The sequence below is a fragment of the Hydra vulgaris genome, chromosome 04, assembly GCF_038396675.1.
Source record: "Hydra vulgaris chromosome 04, alternate assembly HydraT2T_AEP".
NCBI lineage: Eukaryota > Metazoa > Cnidaria > Hydrozoa > Anthoathecata > Hydridae > Hydra > Hydra vulgaris.
In genome coordinates this window covers 46,525,001-46,545,589 of record NC_088923.1, presented here as the reverse complement: position 1 = coordinate 46,545,589, position 20,589 = coordinate 46,525,001, and the positions used below count along the sequence as shown (strand labels likewise).

At 23.9% G+C, this 20,589-nt stretch overlaps 1 protein-coding gene across 4 annotated transcripts in view; it reads right to left on the bottom strand.

The window, feature by feature from the left end:
• Window positions 1-1,506: 1,506 nt before the first annotated feature.
• The window catches only part of LOC136079842 (uncharacterized), a 75,885-nt gene continuing 56,802 nt past the window's right edge, over window positions 1,507-20,589 (bottom strand). For all 4 annotated transcript variants that reach the window (XM_065796464.1, XM_065796465.1, XM_065796466.1 and 1 more), the window contains 11 exons: window positions 14,534-14,572; window positions 9,234-9,710; window positions 8,313-8,351; window positions 7,857-8,183; window positions 7,119-7,157; window positions 6,663-6,989; window positions 5,886-5,924; window positions 5,271-5,756; window positions 4,020-4,055; window positions 2,314-2,805; window positions 1,507-2,203 (listed from right to left, as the gene is read on the bottom strand). In XM_065796464.1, coding sequence (XP_065652536.1) covers window positions 2,199-2,203; window positions 2,314-2,805; window positions 4,020-4,055; window positions 5,271-5,756; window positions 5,886-5,924; window positions 6,663-6,989; window positions 7,119-7,157; window positions 7,857-8,183; window positions 8,313-8,351; window positions 9,234-9,710; window positions 14,534-14,572 — 2,306 coding nt within the window. In that variant the 3' untranslated portion in view covers window positions 1,507-2,198. The remainder of the gene's footprint in view (window positions 2,204-2,313; window positions 2,806-4,019; window positions 4,056-5,270; window positions 5,757-5,885; window positions 5,925-6,662; window positions 6,990-7,118; window positions 7,158-7,856; window positions 8,184-8,312; window positions 8,352-9,233; window positions 9,711-14,533; window positions 14,573-20,589) is intronic.

Genomic DNA, 20,589 nt, shown 5'->3' with positions numbered 1-20,589 from the left:
AGTGAACACGTTTAAAAGTAAGTTATTGAAAAAAAAGCTCTGCAATTATGTAGTAATAAGTTTTATGACGATTAGATGGATAATTACTGATGAACAAGCAGGAAATATGAGGAAATACATAAAATCGTAATAAGGTGGCACGGACATTTAAAAATCACATCAAATTTGCGTAATAATACGGCATGGACTGTTAAAGGGTTATTTATAATTTAATACTATTGCTGCATTAATACTAATACTAATTACTAATAGTAATTACTAATACTAATACTATATACTAATAATACTAATTTAATAATAACAATAATATCTCTACAACATCCATATCTTTTTTGATGCCAATGTATAATAATGTATTACAATGCAATGAGAAACTATAGCTAAATCTAGGTAAAAAATATAAAATTCTTAACAAACGGAATGTAGGGCAAAAGTGCCTATGATGACTTAACTTTGAAGCTTCATTATTCAGTATCCTAAAGACCAAGAATAAAAGTTTTGATATGGATACATTCCTTGTTACATGTAGAACAATAAGAGTTTTTTTTTTTAATTAGTTGTTCTTATTTAAAAGAAAAGCACAAGTATGCCATCATAGGCAACTATTGCTCCTATGATGGCATAGGGGAGGATGGGGCTGGTTAGCATCAAGGGTAACTTAATGATTTCATTTAACCTTAGAGTTTTTTCTCAGAAATGCCAGTATTTTTGCGTAATTATCCTAATTTACCATTTCGTGCTACACAGCAGCAGGTTTTTATTTATACACACATTTATAAATTATATACATTATATATATTGCAACACACCTAACTCGTTAGTATGCCATCATAGGAAGAAGTTATTATTTTCATTTAAACAAGCTGTTTCTGACTTTTTAAAAAGATAAGATTAAAATAAGTATTCTACAAAATGCACAAAACCTGGATATAAAATGCATGAAAATTTTATTTCTGCACAGTTAATAATAAAATCACTATCTTAATTATATGATGGGATTAAAAATACAACAGCACATACCAAAATCGATTTTTGTTGATTAAAAAAGCCATATTTGTGCATAAGGGAATAATTATTTTTTACTAAAACTAATGTAAAGTCAGTATAGACATGAAGGTCTAATCACTTCTTCGCCAAAACCAATATTTATGAAAATATGACCGGTATGCCATCATAGACGCCTTTCCCCTAGTTTTACTTCCAAAATCAATTATATAATGGTTTCAAGAAATTTAGGAATATTGTGATGCAAAAAGAGTTGCTATCCAGTTTTGGGCAACAAACGAGCTCTTTATTCATCAAAAATGTTACCTGCCTCTGAGAATAATCTTATTTTATATATTACTTATATTTTAAATAACTAAAAAGTATTGGACGCTTTATACAGTAAACATTTCAATTATAACCTAAATGGAAAAATAGGAAACAATGAAATAATTGTAAACATAAATATGCGGGTAATAACTTTTATAAATAATATTATAAGAAGCAAATAAACACAACATATTAGATTAAAATGAATCAAGAATCGAAATAATGAAATAGGTTATAAATTAAATAAATATAATTCTCGATGCCACCGGAATATTATTAACAAACGGTTACGTTATTCTCGATTACGGACGTTATTCTCGGTTATGGCTGAAATTCGAAATTTCCGATCCGGTACACTCCTAACCTTGTACGCAGAATCTTAAAAAAATCAAGTTGACTTCTGAAAATATAAAACATCATTTTCTAGGATAAATCTAATTAGGTTTTAATTTTTTTTTAGCTCAAACCAATCGACCAAAGCTACAATAGGACATTTCAATAAGATTGAAAATAGAATAATTAATATAAGCTTGATTTTTAGGCCATAAATTCCGCAAAAAACCAAATAAAGAAATTCATGATTTAAACTTAACTACATTGCTGAGCTTGGGAAGTGATCTGTTAAACATGTATAGATTATGCCCGTTCCTAAATGGCTTTTATGAAAGTCAACAGCTACGGAAGATAAGGAAATAAAAGGTTCGAAAATTTCGTTTTATTTTTATTTATTATTTCGATATTTCAGGAGGGTAACACGTTTTGAATCGTATCATTTACGATTTACGATTACGCAACTTATTAGAAAAAGTTATTTTTTGAATGACATCAGCAAATTAGCTTGTTCAATAGTTTCGACAACGATGTTGTGTATGCAACTTTTAAAATTAGTCTAAATGAAAAATAAAATAAGAAATAAAAATAATAATCAAGTCAAAAAATTAAATTAAATTTTCTACATTTGAATAATTTTAAATCACTACACGTTAAATTAAAACTTACTATTGTATATTTTCAAATCTTTAAAATAGCCATTTTGAACACTGTTCCATGGATCACCAAAGAAAACTCTAACAAACTCCAAAGATTCTGCTTCTTTTTCAACATTGAAAATACGTTTTTCATCAAGGTAGATGTTAAAAATAGTTTTATCTTTAGAAATGGCTTTGGTTCGTGTTAATTTAATAGATGACCATTGGTTTAAAGGGAGGGAATCTTTGGTGGTGAACTCCGTTAGTTTTTTCAAGTCATATGAAAAACCAACTGCAATAACTAACCTTCCAGATCCATCCTCGTGAAACCAGGCAGAAATTTTTTTATTAGCTTGTTGAGATAAAGATCTATCCTGCATAAAATAGAAAACACTATGCTTTCCTATCGAATAAGAAGTTGGATTTATCTGAAAAGAAACTGTGAACCTTGTACTTAAAAGGCTTATGGTTGCAACCAAATTATTTTCTTGCAGCTTTTGTTCTTTGGCACCTTCAAATTTATCTTAAAATTGTTAAAAAAACAACATGTAAAAACAATTGTAAATCAACTCCCCCCTTCTTCAAAAAAAAGACCTTCACATGTATATATGCATGTACACTACCGTTCATAATTATTCGATTAACATTTTGAAAATTTTTTTTGAAAAATGCTATTTTTTATTTAACTATTTTTTTAAGTTAATTTTTGCATATTTAGATAATTTGAAATTATTTTGGTTAAAATGTAATAAAGATTATAAGAATAATAAAAATGCTAAATTAGGCAAAATACTTACTAACTACTTACAAAAATGGACCATCAATGACTGTGAACGCGGACCAACGTTTCGAAGTTTTAAATCTTTGGTTTCAAGATAAGATTGTTTGTCTGGAAAATATAATCGTTGATTTCATGATAAAATAGGGTGTACTATTGACTTTGAAACATGGCGGATGTAGTGTTAAGGTGTGGGGCTGTTTTGGTTAGAATGCCACAGGTGAAAATAGAATGAGCAATGACAAAAGTAGTTTACTTGTACACTTAAAAAAATATGTTACAAAAAATTTATTCTACTTCGGAAAGATGGATTAATGAGAAGCTATTCATTTTTTCAGACGAAAATGACTTAAGGCTTATCCAAAAACATTTTTTTTCAAAAAATAGTTTAAGTTATTTGACTGAGTTCGAGAACGACCAAATATTAAATAAAATGATTCAGCTTCCCTTATCACAAATCTCTATCCTATCAGATTTTTATAAGAGGAATTAAAATTAATGTAAAAAACTAATGCTTAATGATGCATAAGATGTGGAAAAAACTCATTAGTTAGTGGCATAAAATTGACTTTGACAAATTGGATAAGTTATTAAGTAGAATGTTAAGAATATATATAGCGGTTATTGTCGCTAAGGGTGATTAAAAGGCAAGTAAATTATAAATTAATCAATCAGACTTTATATTATTTTTTTTGTAAACCTAATAAAAAGGAGGATAACATATAATTCAGGTAGATTTTGTTTTCAGTTTTTCTCCCAATAGTAATTAAAACTATTATATCTTATATCGAAAAGTACAACCATTCGAATAATTATGGATGGTAGTGTATGTTCTATTTTTTTATAATTAGTAACACATTAACATATTTACTTATATCTAGCTACACATTAATATATTTATTGACTGCGCTTATGAGTGTATAAAGAAAAAGACTTCTTTAAAACATAAGAAAAATTACCCAATGGTTGAGTTCTATCAGAGGTACTTTTTGTATCTAAAACAAACAAAAAAATTAACATTTAAAAATCATTTGGTATAGTATTATGCTTGTAATAACTTAGTTTAAATAACTTATTAACGAAAAATTTGGCTTTACCAATGTAAAAAGTTTTAATAATTCCATAAATTATAAGAAGAAAAAAAGTTAAAAGAGCTCATGAGTACAGGTACTTTTATTTTAAAAAACAATACTCAAAAACGACATTTTTTTGTTCCAAATTCAAGGCAAAGCACTTTAGTCTTACTGAAAAAAAACATGTTACTATGAACCGTGACAAGTAAAAATTTTTATGAACCATGCTAAAAACTGCACTACAATGGGTCATTTAAATAAACTTACTGAAGAACATAAAATTACAGGTATAATGAGGAACAGTGAAAAACTTCAAAAGGAGTGTGATTCTTAACTTGCATACATTAACTACAGAGCAAAGAGTACAAAATCACAATTCTCTACTTAATTTCTATAAACTCTTTAATAGCAAGTTAAGATATACTTAGGTAGTACAAACAGAAGGTCATTCTTCATGGTCCTTCACTCTTGTTGTGAAAAATAAATTCGTTTTTAGGTTGGTCTGCAACAGGTGTTACAAAATGTTGGATCAAGTTTCCACCGTCAAGATCGAAAGTAAATAAAAACTATTCTTTAATAAAATGACAACTGATCGTTCATGGAAATATTAGGAGAGATATGGTCATCACGAACAAAAAAGAATTTTTCAATTAAGGCAGCTAAAATAGTAGGTATTGCAGAGCTAGGTATAAACGTTAACTGGATGAAAATGAAAAATTTGAATGAAATTTTTTTTGCTGACCTCTAAAAGATTGAGGTCAGCAAATTATTGCCTCATTTTTCCTAATTCTGAGGGTTGTCTATGTATACATTTTACTTTATATAATATGTATCTAATATAATCATAAATATATGTATGTATGTATGTATGTATGTATGTATGTATGTATGTATGTATGTATGTATGTATGTATGTATGTATGTATGTATGTATGTATGTATGTATGTGTGTATGTATGTATGTATGTATGTATGTATGTACGTATGTATGTATGTATGTATGTATGTGTGTATCTATCTATAAATGTTTGTTTATTCTGTTTGTTTTCATGACTTTTATAGGGTAATAATCTTAAGTATCCCCAATTTTACCTCCAGTATTCAAATTATTAAAAAGTTAAAATAATTATACTAAACCTCTATTCACAACAAACAACTCTTTAATATCACCATCATGTGCAGTATACCACGGATCTGAAATATATACTTTTACATCTTTAAATTGCCTCGGATCTTTGTTTTCAATTTCATATTGAATGGAACCATTAACATAAATAGCATAAACATAAGCACTATTTTTCAGGGTTTGTTCTATTCTAATACTCGACCATACATTGAGTGGAAGTGGATTTTTTGTTTCAAACTCTGAGTTAATATTGCCATTAATAGCCGAGAAAAATACAAGTCGCCCAGAACCATCTTTATGAAAAAACACTGCTGGGTTTCTGTCACCACATTCCCCATAATTCTGACCCTTAGTTACATGGAGAACATTTTCCCATCCTTTAGAGTAAGAATAAGGTTTTAGTTTAAAAGATACAGAGTATGCTTTTTCTAAACTGCTCATTGTTCCGATAACTTCATTTTCACAGAGCTCTTTCCTTGAAAGTTGAGCAACTTGATCTAAAAAGAATGTTTTTAAACAATCATTATTTTAATATAAACTTATTATTGATAATCAATAAAATTATATTTTATTTGTGGTAATATTAAATCTTAGTAAAATCATAGTGAGCATATTTATCTTCATACCTGTTGGATTGATGACAAGATCAATCATGCTTGGTTGATCTGAAATAAATAAAGGCAAAGTTTTGAGTCATCATTCAATTTATATTTAGCAGGTATTAAAAGCATTAAATTTCCGTTAAAGAAAATTAACAATAAAAACACCAAATTAACAATAAAAACACCTCATTAAATTTAAATAAAAATTTAAAACAATTTTAAAACAATAAAAATTTCAATTAAAAAAAACTTTTACCTTACCAACTCTTTTTTATATTTATATTAAAAAAAATAACTTACAAACACCTTATTATATTTACATTAAAAAAAATAACTTACAAACACCTTATTATATTTACATTAAAAAAAATAACTTACAAACACCTTATTATATTTACATTAAAAAAAATAACTTACAAACACCTTATTATATTTACATTAAAAAAAATAACTTACAAACACCTTATTATATTTACATTAAAAAAAATAACTTACAAACACCTTATTATATTTACATTAAAAAAATAACTTACAAACACCTTATTATATTTACATTAAAAAAAATAACTTACAAACACCTTATTATATTTACATTAAAAAAAATAACTTACAAACACCTTATTATATTTACATTAAAAAAAATAACTTACAAACACCTTATTATATTTACATTAAAAAAAATAACTTACAAACACCTTATTATATTTACATTAAAAAAAATAACTTACAAACACCTTATTATATTTACATTAAAAGAAATAACTTACAAACACCTTATTATATTTACATTAAAAAAAATACTTTTCAGGGTTTGTTCTATTCTAATACTCGACCATACATTGAGTGGAAGTGGATTTTTTGTTTCAAACTCTGAGTTAATATTGCCATTAATAGCCGAGAAAAATACAAGTCGCCCAGAACCATCTTTATGAAAAAACACTGCTGGGTTTCTGTCACCACATTCCCCATAATTCTGACCCTTAGTTACATGGAGAACATTTTCCCATCCTTTAGAGTAAGAATAAGGTTTTAGTTTAAAAGATACAGAGTATGCTTTTTCTAAACTGCTCATTGTTCCGATAACTTCATTTTCACAGAGCTCTTTCCTTGAAAGTTGAGCAACTTGATCTAAAAAGAATGTTTTTAAACAATCATTATTTTAATATAAACTTATTATTGATAATCAATAAAATTATATTTTATTTGTGGTAATATTAAATCTTAGTAAAATCATAGTGAGCATATTTATCTTCATACCTGTTGGATTGATGACAAGATCAATCATGCTTGGTTGATCTGAAATAAATAAAGGCAAAGTTTTGAGTCATCATTCAATTTATATTTAGCAGGTATTAAAAGCATTAAATTTCCGTTAAAGAAAATTAACAATAAAAACACCAAATTAACAATAAAAACACCTCATTAAATTTAAATAAAAATTTAAAACAATTTTAAAACAATAAAAATTTCAATTAAAAAAAACTTTTACCTTACCAACTCTTTTTTATATTTATATTAAAAAAAATAACTTACAAACACCTTATTATATTTACATTAAAAAAAATAACTTACAAACACCTTATTATATTTACATTAAAAAAAATAACTTACAAACACCTTATTATATTTACATTAAAAAAAATAACTTACAAACACCTTATTATATTTACATTAAAAAAAATAACTTACAAACACCTTATTATATTTACATTAAAAAAAATAACTTACAAACACCTTATTATATTTACATTAAAAAAATAACTTACAAACACCTTATTATATTTACATTAAAAAAAATAACTTACAAACACCTTATTATATTTACATTAAAAAAAATAACTTACAAACACCTTATTATATTTACATTAAAAAAAATAACTTACAAACACCTTATTATATTTACATTAAAAAAAATAACTTACAAACACCTTATTATATTTACATTAAAAGAAATAACTTACAAACACCTTATTATATTTACATTAAAAAAAATACTTTTCAGGGTTTGTTCTATTCTAATACTCGACCATACATTGAGTGGAAGTGGATTTTTTGTTTCAAACTCTGAGTTAATATTGCCATTAATAGCCGAGAAAAATACAAGTCGCCCAGAACCATCTTTATGAAAAAACACTGCTGGGTTTCTGTCACCACATTCCCCATAATTCTGACCCTTAGTTACATGGAGAACATTTTCCCATCCTTTAGAGTAAGAATAAGGTTTTAGTTTAAAAGATACAGAGTATGCTTTTTCTAAACTGCTCATTGTTCCGATAACTTCATTTTCACAGAGCTCTTTCCTTGAAAGTTGAGCAACTTGATCTAAAAAGAATGTTTTTAAACAATCATTATTTTAATATAAACTTATTATTGATAATCAATAAAATTATATTTTATTTGTGGTAATATTAAATCTTAGTAAAATCATAGTGAGCATATTTATCTTCATACCTGTTGGATTGATGACAAGATCAATCATGCTTGGTTGATCTGAAATAAATAAAGGCAAAGTTTTGAGTCATCATTCAATTTATATTTAGCAGGTATTAAAAGCATTAAATTTCCGTTAAAGAAAATTAACAATAAAAACACCAAATTAACAATAAAAACACCTCATTAAATTTAAATAAAAATTTAAAACAATTTTAAAACAATAAAAATTTCAATTAAAAAAAACTTTTACCTTACCAACTCTTTTTTATATTTATATTAAAAAAAATAACTTACAAACACCTTATTATATTTACATTAAAAAAAATAACTTACAAACACCTTATTATATTTACATTAAAAAAAATAACTTACAAACACCTTATTATATTTACATTAAAAAAAATAACTTACAAACACCTTATTATATTTACATTAAAAAAAATAACTTACAAACACCTTATTATATTTACATTAAAAAAAATAACTTACAAACACCTTATTATATTTACATTAAAAAAAATAACTTACAAACACCTTATTATATTTACATTAAAAAAATAACTTACAAACACCTTATTATATTTACATTAAAAAAAATAACTTACAAACACCTTATTATATTTACATTAAAAAAAATAACTTACAAACACCTTATTATATTTACATTAAAAGAAATAACTTACAAACACCTTATTATATTTACATTAAAAAAAATACTTTAAAAAAATTAGAACTAAAACCTTACAAAATCTTATAAAACTTCAAATTTGAAATGAAATTTTCAAGTGTTTGGAATAAACTAGCATTTGTTCAGCTAGTTTTTTCTTTAACAACAATGCTTACAAAAAAAAATTAAAATGTATAATTTTTTTATGTTATATATCTGATATATTAACATAATAAAAAATTTTTTAATAAATTTTGATAAAAAACTTAAACCTTTCTTTCCATTGATTATAAACATTCCCTCTATGTACGTGTCTTGCACTAAGTCCCATGGATTTGAGGCATACACCTGAACATTGTTGAACAATTTGGGCAGAGGATTCTGTTCAGAGTAAACATTTTCTGCATTAATTTTAATAATGTAAATGTATTTTTTTTCTTTGTATTGCTGAAGAATATCTATTGTACAAAATGAATTTGTTGGCTGAGGATCAGTAATAAAATACTTTTTAGTTGTTGGTACAGTAATATTCAATCTGCCATCACCCGCATCTGAAAACCATACACCTAAAATCTCTTCACCCCGACTTGTTTTACTTGAACCTACAGCTAAATGAATGACATTGTGCAACTTTTTAGAATAAACATTAGGATGAAGTTTTAAATAAACACGAAACTCTTTATCTAGTTTTTTAATGTTTGCCACCACTTTTCCACTGACTAGATAAGTTAATGATTTGATGATTATTGCTAAAAAAAATTAAATATTAAAAATAACATACCTAAAATATATACATAAATATACTGTTAAAATAAACTATTATCAGTAAAACCCATTTTATTTAAAAAAAAACAACTTAAAACATGTTAATTAACAGTGATACTGGCAAATAAAACTAATAAAATATTGAGAATAAAATTAAGAAAAATAATAATATAATTGAATAAGATTATATAAACGAATAAGATATATTTCAATCTTTTAATTTTCAATATTTCAAGTAGGTATCCTTACTAGAAATGAATTTAACATTAAAAGATAATTTACTTTAAAGGGATCCCAAAGTGCTGATACAAATTGTGTTCATCTTAAAAAGAATGTTGAAAAAATAAATAAATGCTAAAGTAGAATTTTTTAAGTAAAACAAAACAATAAATGTATACCAACAAAAACAAACTTTGTTGTTTTACTCGAAGCTCGCCATCTCCATGTTAGCCAATCTCTCAAAGACTTTAAAATATACGCCGCAATCTACAGGCTTTATAATTTATTCAAACGCATTTAATTTCAAATAGTTTTAGTAAATGACGACATTGTAGAACTTCGATAAGAAGTTTGAAAATTCTTTTTTTTTGCATTCAAATAATAGAATTTTTAAAATTATTATTATAATTATTATTATATATTTATTATTACTATTATTTAAATTATTATTATAGATTACTAAAGAATTTTTATAGTTACTTATTTTATATAAAAGTTTTTTTTACATCATAAATTACTGTAGAATTTCTTTAGTTAATTTATTTTTTAATTTTTGCAAAGTTCACATTAAAAATATAAAATATTTCAGATATTTTAGGCTCGTTTATTGCTATAAATTATTTTTTGTATTATATTTACTGTTATTAAATGATTATTATCTTTATTAAGATTCTGTTAAAAAAATTATTTTGTATTATTTATATAGTCAGCAAGCCGCTGACAGCGGCTTTTGATTTTTTCAAATTTTAACCACAAGCTGTTGGTAGCAGCTTTCAAGTATGCTTCAAGTAAGCATACTTGAAAACCTATCTTTTTGTACATTAATTTTTACTCTAGACACATATGGTTTGTTTGTTCTTAAGGTTTAATTAATTTTCTACATAATCAAAAATAAATAAGAGCCATACTGTGTTATTATAAAAAGTTATCACTTGACAAAGTTAAATTTTGAATAATCCTTGATTAAAAAAAACTTCTTTAAATTTAGTTGAAAAATAAAGCAGCGTTAACACTGTAAAATTTAACTCATAGAATTGTATAAGTATTTAGCTAAGTAATTAAAAACATCTTTTTTCGTCTCAAAAAACATTCTTTTTATATATTAAATGAGTTTAAATGACTATTTATAAAACAATGGCTTTAAGCACTTGCATTTCTTATTGTTTAATGATGCGTGTTAAAAACTTATTTAATTTATAAGATCATTTATTCAGCTTTCTATTGATATATAGTTAGTTATGTTTTTAAAGAGATTTAGTGTTCCAACTTTAATTAGTTGTCAATGTTATGCCTTTCAAATTTTTTTGTTAAAAAAGCTGGTAGAGAAAGAGTTAACCTTATGAAATTTTAATTAACAGCATTTATTTGCAAAACTTTTTATTGGGTACAAGTGTTCTCAAAATTCTTATTAAATAATGCGAGAATATATTTAGTGAAATTTATTCTGTAAAACAGGTATTGCTTATTTTATTTAATTTTTAAAATTGAACTATTATTGGTCAAGATTACAAAAAGTGCAGCATTATCGAGTAAATTTTGTTTAGTATAAAATCTACAGATATTTTTAAATATTTTTAAAATTTTTTAAAAGTACAGCATTATCTAGTAAATCTTAAAATTGAAATCGTTTAATGAAAAACTTTTTATTGTCAATTTTGGTAGTTTTTTGATTTGTAATTTTATAAGACAGGTTTTGATGTAAAACACTTGCCAAATATGACATAAATTGGGAAATATTAAATATAATATGTTTTTCAACACATTAACAACTTTAATTGTCATCTATCTTGAATTATTGCTATAAAATATTTATTATTGCTTTAATTAATAAAAAGCTGTCTGTAACTTAGTTAAGTGTAAAATCTATAAATATTATACAAATTAAAACTAAAAATTTAAGAAGTCAGCAAATATCTCTAATAAATGGTGTCTGTAAATTTGTTAAGTGTAAAATCTATAAATATTTTCTTACCAAAAATTTAGGAATTCAGCAAATATCTCTAATAAATGACGTCTTTTACCAAAATTCTTTATTAATTAAAAATTGAATAATTTGTAAAATGTCATTTTGATAGGAGAACAAAAACGCCATTGTGATAAACAGCTTAGAAAAAAAAATCACATTGTTTACATAGTATATAATAAGGTGATCAACGACTTTTTTGAATATTTATTATATTTTAACATAAAAATCTTAAATTTTTTTAGTTCTCGCGCACTCTATAAAAAATCAATCTTTTATTTAGTATCTTATAAAATTTATAGGAAAGTTATAAGGTTGATAATTAATGCTTATTTAAAAAAAGAAATAAAGCAAAAACAAATAATATTGATTGAAAAGAAATTTTTACAATGATGTCATTTACTTAAACTCTTTGGAACTAATCGGGCTTGAATAAGCTATAAAGTCTATAGATTGCGGCGTATATTTTAAAGACTATGAGAAATTGGCAAATGTGAAGACAGCAAAGTGCCGACTTTGGGATTCCTTTAAATTTTAACTTTAAATCTGTCTGTTGTTTATCACAGCCTTTGAAAGTTGTACAAAGCTTCTAAAAATTATAGTCTTATAAAAAGTTAGCAAATGTTGTAAACATATGACCTGATACTTGGAATATTGGATTGCAAATATTATTACAGTCATATCACTATGACTGTATATATATCTAAAAAAATAATTTAAAGTAACTAATAACTAAAAACACAAAGGCATTTTAAGTAACCTTATATCTTATTTTTAAGTGATATAAATTATATGAATATCAACACTTGTTTGAACGGCAAAAATTGATGTTTATGAAAATAACTGAGATTTAGTTTAAAAATATTCAATTAAAAACATTGAGAGCTACGAAGTCTATAAAGCAGTCAGCATTTTTACAAAAATTTTCATATGAAATTAGTAGTTAAATACAAAAAGAATTGAACATGCCTGTGTTTAATTTGAATGTGATTCAAATTTTTCAATTAAAATTTCAACTTCTCAAACATAGTGGATAATTAACAATCCAATCATTCAATTTAATAGAAAAATCAAAAGCGAAATTGAGCATGGATTAGTATTGAATGACTTCTCTACTAAATAGTAGATTTTGCAACAATCAAAGTGATTCGGTAACTCTTGTTAACAAAAATTTTTTGTGTATCAATAATGCTAACATAAAAGATGTTGATGGTCACAATCAACATTCTTTTATGTTAGCATTGTGTTTTATTAAAGCAAGTGTGTGCAGCTACACACACTTGCTTTGATAAAAATAAAATATCTGAGCTACACACACACTTGCTTTGATAAAAATAAAAGCTATGAAAATAACTAAAAACATTTAAAATGTTTTTAGTTATTTTAACTGTTTGTTTTAAAACAGATTCAATTAAAAACCTTTTAAACACTTTCTATTTGTTTCCATTAGACTGCACTTAGATAAAGTCAGTTTGTTTTAAAGCATGCTATAGAAGGTATATATATATATATATATATATATATATATATATATATATATATATATATATATATATATATATATATATATATATATATATATATATATATATAGGTAATATATATATATATATAGGTAATATATATATATATATATATATATATATATATATATATATATATATATATATATATATATATATATATATATATATATAGAAGGTATATATATATATATATTTATATATATATATATAAAAGGTATATATATATATATATATATATATATATATATATATATATATATATATATACACACATAAATATATATATATATATTTATTTATATATACATATATATACATATATATATATATATATATATATATATATATATATATATACACACATAAATATATATATATATATTTATTTATATATACATATATATACATATATATATATATATATATATATATATATATATATATATATATATATATATATATATATATATGCTATTAATATGCAATATTTTTAAAATGGATAATTGAATAATAATGTAAGTAAATGGTTCTTTATCTTTCAACAGTCTATTTGAAATTTTAAAGAAGATTTTTTCGTATAACCTGATATATAACCTGATATGAGCCAAAAACATCAAGAACAAGTTTGTACTAAAAAAATATTATAAATACGAGGTTTATTATTATTAATAAAAAAGATTTTAAAATAAAGATTGTAAAAAGCATTGTAAACAACTAGTGTGTTTTTATAGGCCGCAACCATAAAATTAGAAATAGTATGACTTTCATGTCTTAATTAGCACTTAAATAAAGTTACTCCAATTTGGAACAAATGCCTAAATATTGCTAATGAAACTTACATTTTAAACAAACTTGAAGCAAGACTAGACAAACAGCTTATGGATAAATAAGAAGAAAGCAAAAAATTAAATGTTAGCTCCTATAGCTAAACATTGCTAAAAAAAAGCAAAAAATCTGCCATAGCATTGCTAACATTGCTAAATAACGTTGGTAAGCAACCTAACTATTATTGAATTTTAAACTGAAAAGGTTCACACAAATTGAAACAGGAGTATTTTTAAATCAAATGTATATACTTTAAAATGAATAATTTAATTACCTTGAGCCCTCATTTTATCATTTGGAGTAGGTGGAAGTTCTAAATAAAGTAATAAATAAATTATTATTTAAATAATTAATATATTTAAATGACTAATTTTTAAATTAATTATATTATTAACTAACTATTTTTAATTCATTGCTAAATTTTATTGAATTTTTATTAAATTAGGGTTAAATAGAAGGTTCAACAATACAATATTACTCGATATATTACTACCCATGTTTAAGTACTATAATACCAAAAAATATTACACATAAAAAATAACTATTAACAAAAAATTCGTAATTTTTGCTCCTAAATTTGAATCTTGTATTGAACCCTACTTTGTTCTTAGTTTCACTTCATTTTACATAAGTTGGTTCAACCATGGTATAAAATATTTATTACATTTTCCTTCTATATCAGACTCTGTACTACTTACAACTTAACACTGACTAAAAAATATTGTCTGCTATGTATAATCTTCTTAATTGCTTCAGTGTGATCTTCTGAATTCAGGCAGGCAAAAAAGCTTTCATTAATTCTTGTTTCAATAAAAATCAAGCCTCATTCTATTGTTTTCATCATTATGTGCAGCTGTTTATTTCCAACTGTAATCATTACAACAACCATTTTTACTGAAAGAAATCTTCTGAGAACAAACACTTTTTTATCATTTCAAGAAATCAATGCAACTACTATTGCAATTATCATTGCAAGAAATCAATGCAACTATCATTGCAAGAAATCAATGCAACTATCATTGCAAGAAATCAATGCAACTATCATTGCAATTATCATTGCAAGAAATCAATGCAACTATCATTGCAATTATCATTGCAAGAAATCAATGCGTCTATCATTGCAATTATCATTGCAAGAAATTAATACAACTAATTCTTATTTACTTTAATCACAGATTACCTAATCAAGTGTTTATCTCAAGTGTTGTTCTCTGTTTATCTCAAGTGTCCAAAAACTTATAGAAACTCTTGAATAGTGTCATTAACAGAGTAAGTCAAATATTTAATTTATTATATATAAATATCTTATTTTCTCTCTCATAGATACTATTACTAGGAATAAAAAAGAATAGAGTTATAGAGCAAGGAAAATGTTGAGAAAAGGCTTAAAAAGTTTTAGGTTGTATGAATCAGGAAAACTGAAGATGGGAGAGAGTTCCAAAGAGTTGAAGTGGCGGGAAAAAAACTAGATGAATAAAAGTTTTTAGAGTTTAAAAGTTTTTAGTTTTTAGAGTGATCAAAAAGAGAAGACTTTTTGTCATTCGAACTTTGTTAACCAATCTAAAGTGTAAGAAAATGAAACAACAGTTTAACAGAGCTTAACAGTCTTCTCCATAAACTTCATACGGTGAATCTAGTAAAATTTAAGTATAAAGTTGAGTCATCAGCAAAACTTTAGTTGTAAGGTTAATTACGAAGATCATTATTGATTAAAAACAAAACAGAACCAAGGATAAAACCTTGAGGTACTCTAGAAGTTACTGGAAATAAAGAAAAGTGTTTGCCTTTTTGGATGACTTTAAAAAATCGGTTAGAAAGAAACAACTTGATAATCTCAAAAACATTTCTAGGTACACCATATGAAGCACCTTTATTATTTACATTACGTTTAAAGGTAACGCAAATAATAAACAAATTGTAATTAAATTGAGCTTCTACTACCAATTTCTTTTTCAGCAAGATCATCAGAAAACAGAATGCCATATATATATATATATATATATATATATATATATATATATATATATATATACATATATATATATATATATATATATATATATATATATATATACATATATATATATATATATATATATATACACAGGGTGTTAGCCAGGAAAAAAATTCATACAGCGTTTTAGCGAAATTGGGAATTTAGGTGCAGCCAAAAAAAAAAAAAAAAAGCTCATTAAAATTATTCTGTCATTTAAAAAAGTAGATACAGTTAAGTTTCAATAAAAATTTTTTATTTTTGCTGGGTTATTTATAGGAATATTTTTCTATTTTATTTTTCAGGAATATTTTTCTATTTTATAAATATTTAATTATAATTATTTAACTTGTTTCATTTTGAGCAATCTTCTTCAGTTTTAAATTGCTTCTCTTCTCTGTTTAATATTGTAGAGAGAAAACAAAAACAAAAGACAATTGTTTGCAGTTTTAATGAATGAATTAACAAATTTACTCATTGAAACTCTGTTGAAAATCTGTTTTAATTTCGTACATCGCTTTTAAATACAGTTTTAAAAGGTTTAAACGATTTGTTACATATATTGTCTTTAATTTTTTTTTTCATTTTTAAATTATAAATGTAAAAAAAAATAATAAATAGTATCTAATTTTTAACAAAACATTTTTGACGATTTCCAAGATCCTCTTGCAACTTTTCAACTTGCTAAAACAACTTTTTAATTGACAACAGTCGATAAAAAACACTATACGTTATTTACAGCTTTTATGAAGGAAAACAGTAAAAAAAATTATTACAGGTTTGTAAAATCCGTAAAATTGTAATTTGCGTAAAATCCAGATGTTTGGCAACCCTTATTATATGGAAAGATTTTGAATATTTCAGTTTTTAAATACTTTAACATTTTAAAACTAAAAATTTTAAAATACTTAAAAAACTTTTTTTAACTTTTTTACATATTATTTATTACACATTTTTTTACGTATTATTGTTCATCATATTTTATCTTATAATTTTTATCATTAGATAAATTTAAAAGTTAAATAACTTATTTAAATCGATAGCTTTTTAATGAAAGTTAAATGAAAGTTTCCAAAATTTTAATAACTTTCAATTGAAAAACTTGGTTGGCTTGCCAATTTCCATCAAATATAATGCTACCATAATTTAAATACTCGGTATAGTTAAGACAATTTACAATTTATTCGAATTTATTTATTTGAAATTAGTGTGATTTTATACGCATATTATGTCCAATCAAAAGCTTTAGATATAATTTTTTTCGCTTCAGGTTTTTTAAATATTTGAAAAAACTTTTCTCTTTTTTATATAATTTTCTAATCCTTTAGCACTGATGTAAACCTAATTTTTTCGGAATAGAGTTATTAATTTTGTCTAGTTTAATGCAGTAGTTTGTTTAAAAGTTTCTTAATAAAAAATTGCTAGCTTTTAGATGCAATCTTATTACCAAATAATAAGGATGTCATTGTGTTGTTGAACTTTTAAAAAGTAAAAGATTTAATCTAGTTTAGATGCAGAAATTTGCGAATTTGTAGGTTTATATATTTTAAATACCCAAGCTAAAATAATCCAAATTAATCAATTAGGTCTTTATCACGACGACAGTTTAATAATAATGCAGAAAAAATCAGGGCCACAACTCGATAAAATTAGAAAAGATATTATTAAAGTTTTTAAAAATATTGGCTTCCAAATTGAAATAAAAATAAATTTAAAAATAGTGAATTTTCTTGATGTCACATTTAACCTTTCAGAAAGTTCCTATAAGCCCTACAAAAGACCTAACGACGAGTTATTGTATGTTAATGTGAATTCGAACCATCCCCCTCAAATTCTAAAACAAATTCCAATTTCAATTAACAACAGGCTAAACCAAAACTCTTCTAATGAAAATATTTTCAACTCCTCTAAACGCGTTTATAAAGATGCCCTTTAAAAAAGTGGCTTTCAAAATTTCGAGCTAAATTTAAAAAGAAAATTGCAAAAAAGCCTAATAGAAATAGAAACATAATTTGGTTCAACCCCCCGTACAGCAAAAATGTTTCAACAAATATAGGTAAAATTTTTCTAAAATTAGTAGACAAACATTTTCCTCCCTCTAATAAATTACATAAGATTTTTAACAGAAATACCATTAAAGTAAGTTATAGTTGTACAAAAAATTTAGAAAGAATTATAAAAGGCCACAACTACGCGTTAATTAATAAAAATGAACATATAAAAGAAAAAAACACTGATTATTGTAATTTTAAACAAAAAATAGATTGCCCTCTAAATGGAAAATGCCTTTCGAAAAATCTAATTTACAAAATGACAACATTTCAATAGTTTTTTCTTTATTGATATCATTCAGGATCATTTTTATTTATATATTATAAATTTATATATCTAATCTAAAAAGTATTAAATTAGCATACTGCATCATTAATTAATACATACCAGGCTTTATATGTAAACATGGTAAAAAATAGGTTAACTCTGTTTATAAACAATTTATTGAAAAAAAAAATTATTTGTTTTAGTAAAATTTGATTAAATACTTTTAGAGCTATTTGACCATTATAGTGACATAAGTCTAAATGATATATATATATCATTTAGACTTATGTCAAAAAACAGAATGCTATATATGATATATATATATATATATATATATATATATATATATATATATATATATATATATATATATATATATATATATATATATATATAGCATTCTGTTTTCTGATGATCTTGCTGAAAAAGAAATTGGTAGTAGAAGCTCATGTCTAAATATGAAATTGTTGAGAAAATAAAAATAAACTTAGATTCAGTATGGAACTCATTTTTAATGTAAACAAGAGAATAAAAGAAACTAAAATGAAATATAAATATTCAAAAATTGGGTTTAAACTTTTGTGAAACTCTTTTAAAACCCATTAAAAGTAAGTTTTCTTCAAAAAAAGCTTAGTAATTTTTTTTTGGCCTATACTGTGTATATATATATATATATATATATATATATATATATATATATATATATATATATATATACACCTCTAATTGTGAATTTAAAGAACACCATTTTGGAGCCTTTAGATCACTTTCGCTCATCGGCGTTAACATGAATTTAGTTAAAATCTTTTGAAAAAGTGCCTTAAATTACTATAGATCCTAGTTCTAATCAGTTCTGACCTATATTAGCTTTATATAGTCCAAAAAAGAACTTGCAATAAGAAAAAGTGCCAATAAACGATCAGAACAGATCATATTTTTAAACCATGATGTTCATTTTACCTAAAAATCGTATTTATTTAAAATCTTATTGGAATTTGGACAAGCGATTGGGATTTAAAGAAGATTTAAAAAAAAAAAAAGAATCTACTGTTTGGGTTTTTTCGCTTCAAACATTGATATTTTATGATACTGCAAAATTTATCATTAAATTTTTTACGTTTTTTCATGATTCACAGACCTGATGATTTAATGGAAATATGTCCTATTCAAGAAAATATCATACAGACGCTATATTATCTTAAAATTGCCTTAAACCGAGTAAGTAACAAAGATATTTAAGGGACAGATATAGATTCTTTCACCGCACGAGGGCAGCAACTAAATTTAATCGGCATATTTAAATATCTAGTAAATTAGGTATTTTAGTAAAAAAATATATTTAAATACAAAAACAGATTTTTTTTTTTTTTTTAAATTTACAAACATATTTTAAATATCTACGTAAATTTTGTATTTGTAAACTTGAAAAAAATTAATTTTTGTAATTATTGTAAATATTGGTTAATAATTAATAATATTATATTGCTTAATTATGTTCTTTTATGTTTTACGCAAATATAACATATATAATACATTTCACTGCAAGTTTTTTTTTTGAATTTTTGTTGTTGTTATTTTCAGTTTACTTTACCAGCTAATTTATTTTACCGAAATTATTAATAAATCTTTTAAAATAAAAACGTTATTAACTTATTTTAAATTATAATATTTATTAATCTGCAAATTTTATTTGTAACTTTCCTAACTTAAGATAAACAGCAAGAATGTAAATAAAGAGTTTTTGAATAACAAAAATAAATTAATAAAATAATTTATTAAACATATTGAACATCTTAACTGGAGAATAACTGACGTCAATTAAAAATTTTTTTTTTTTACCATGATCTTAAGAACCTTTGGAAAATTTAAACCAATTGGGAAACCGCGTTATACGGGGCTCCATCAGGCTGGCTAACACCCTGATATATATATATATATATATATATATATTTATATATATATATATATATATATATATATATATATATATATATATATATATATATATATATATATAT